The 687-nt window shown below is 62.3% G+C and overlaps 1 protein-coding gene across 1 annotated transcript in view; it reads right to left on the reverse strand.

The window, feature by feature from the left end:
• Nucleotides 1-515, reverse strand: part of SSH3 (slingshot protein phosphatase 3) — a gene marked incomplete at its 5' end in the record, with an annotated part of 8,772 nt that extends 8,257 nt beyond the window's left edge. The window contains one exon of the mRNA XM_008056399.2: nt 451-515. Within this exon, the coding sequence (XP_008054590.2) occupies nt 451-515 (65 nt within the window). The remainder of the gene's footprint in view (nt 1-450) is intronic.
• Between the last annotated feature and the right edge of the window lie 172 nt (nt 516-687).

Raw genomic sequence — 687 nt, forward strand, 5'->3', positions numbered from 1 at the left:
ACTCACCTCAGCCTCCCAAGGCACAGGATTACAGGCTGAGCCACCGAGCCCGGCTGATTTTGCATTTCTAATCGGTTCTCTGGTGATGCTGCCCTCAGCAGGGACTCAGTCTCAGGAGCTCCCAGCCCCTGTTCTTGCTTGTCTGTGTCTTTGCCCGCCCTCCTGCCTAACTCAGGAGATGCCACAAAATTGGCTGGGGACCCAGGAGTCCTCAGGCCTGTCCTCCCATCCTGCCCTTAGGCTTGTGACCACTGGCCCGAGCCAAGGTCCGGGGCAGGGAGGAGCCCCAAGTGACCAGGGGGAAGGGAAAAGCATTTGACATGGCCCCCAAATTCAGCAGTGAGTTGTAGCCACGAGTCCTCCAAGTCCAGAACGGACATCTAGAGTCCAGCATGGCAGCGGCCGGGCCTGGGTGGATGGAAGGTTCTGTGTGGGGAGGGGGGTGCTCACCTTCGCTGGAGTCGACTTCTCCGCTTGACCGCCTGGTCCTGCTGGGAAACAGCCCCCAGGAGGGCGTGAGAGCAGGGAGGCCTCTCCTGTCCCCTCACTCAGGAATGTTGAGTGGGGGGGGGGAATCTGGGGACCCTCCCGGTTCTTTGTTGGGGGGGCTGGAACCAGGAAAGGTGTCAGATGCCAGTCTCCTCCCACCCCAGCCCACTCCCCACCAGGAGGCCCGGGGGACCCCCG

The sequence above is a fragment of the Carlito syrichta genome, unplaced genomic scaffold (assembly GCF_000164805.1).
Source record: "Carlito syrichta isolate Samal-C Ts95f unplaced genomic scaffold, Tarsius_syrichta-2.0.1 Scaffold302340, whole genome shotgun sequence".
Classification (NCBI taxonomy): Eukaryota; Metazoa; Chordata; class Mammalia; order Primates; family Tarsiidae; genus Carlito; species Carlito syrichta.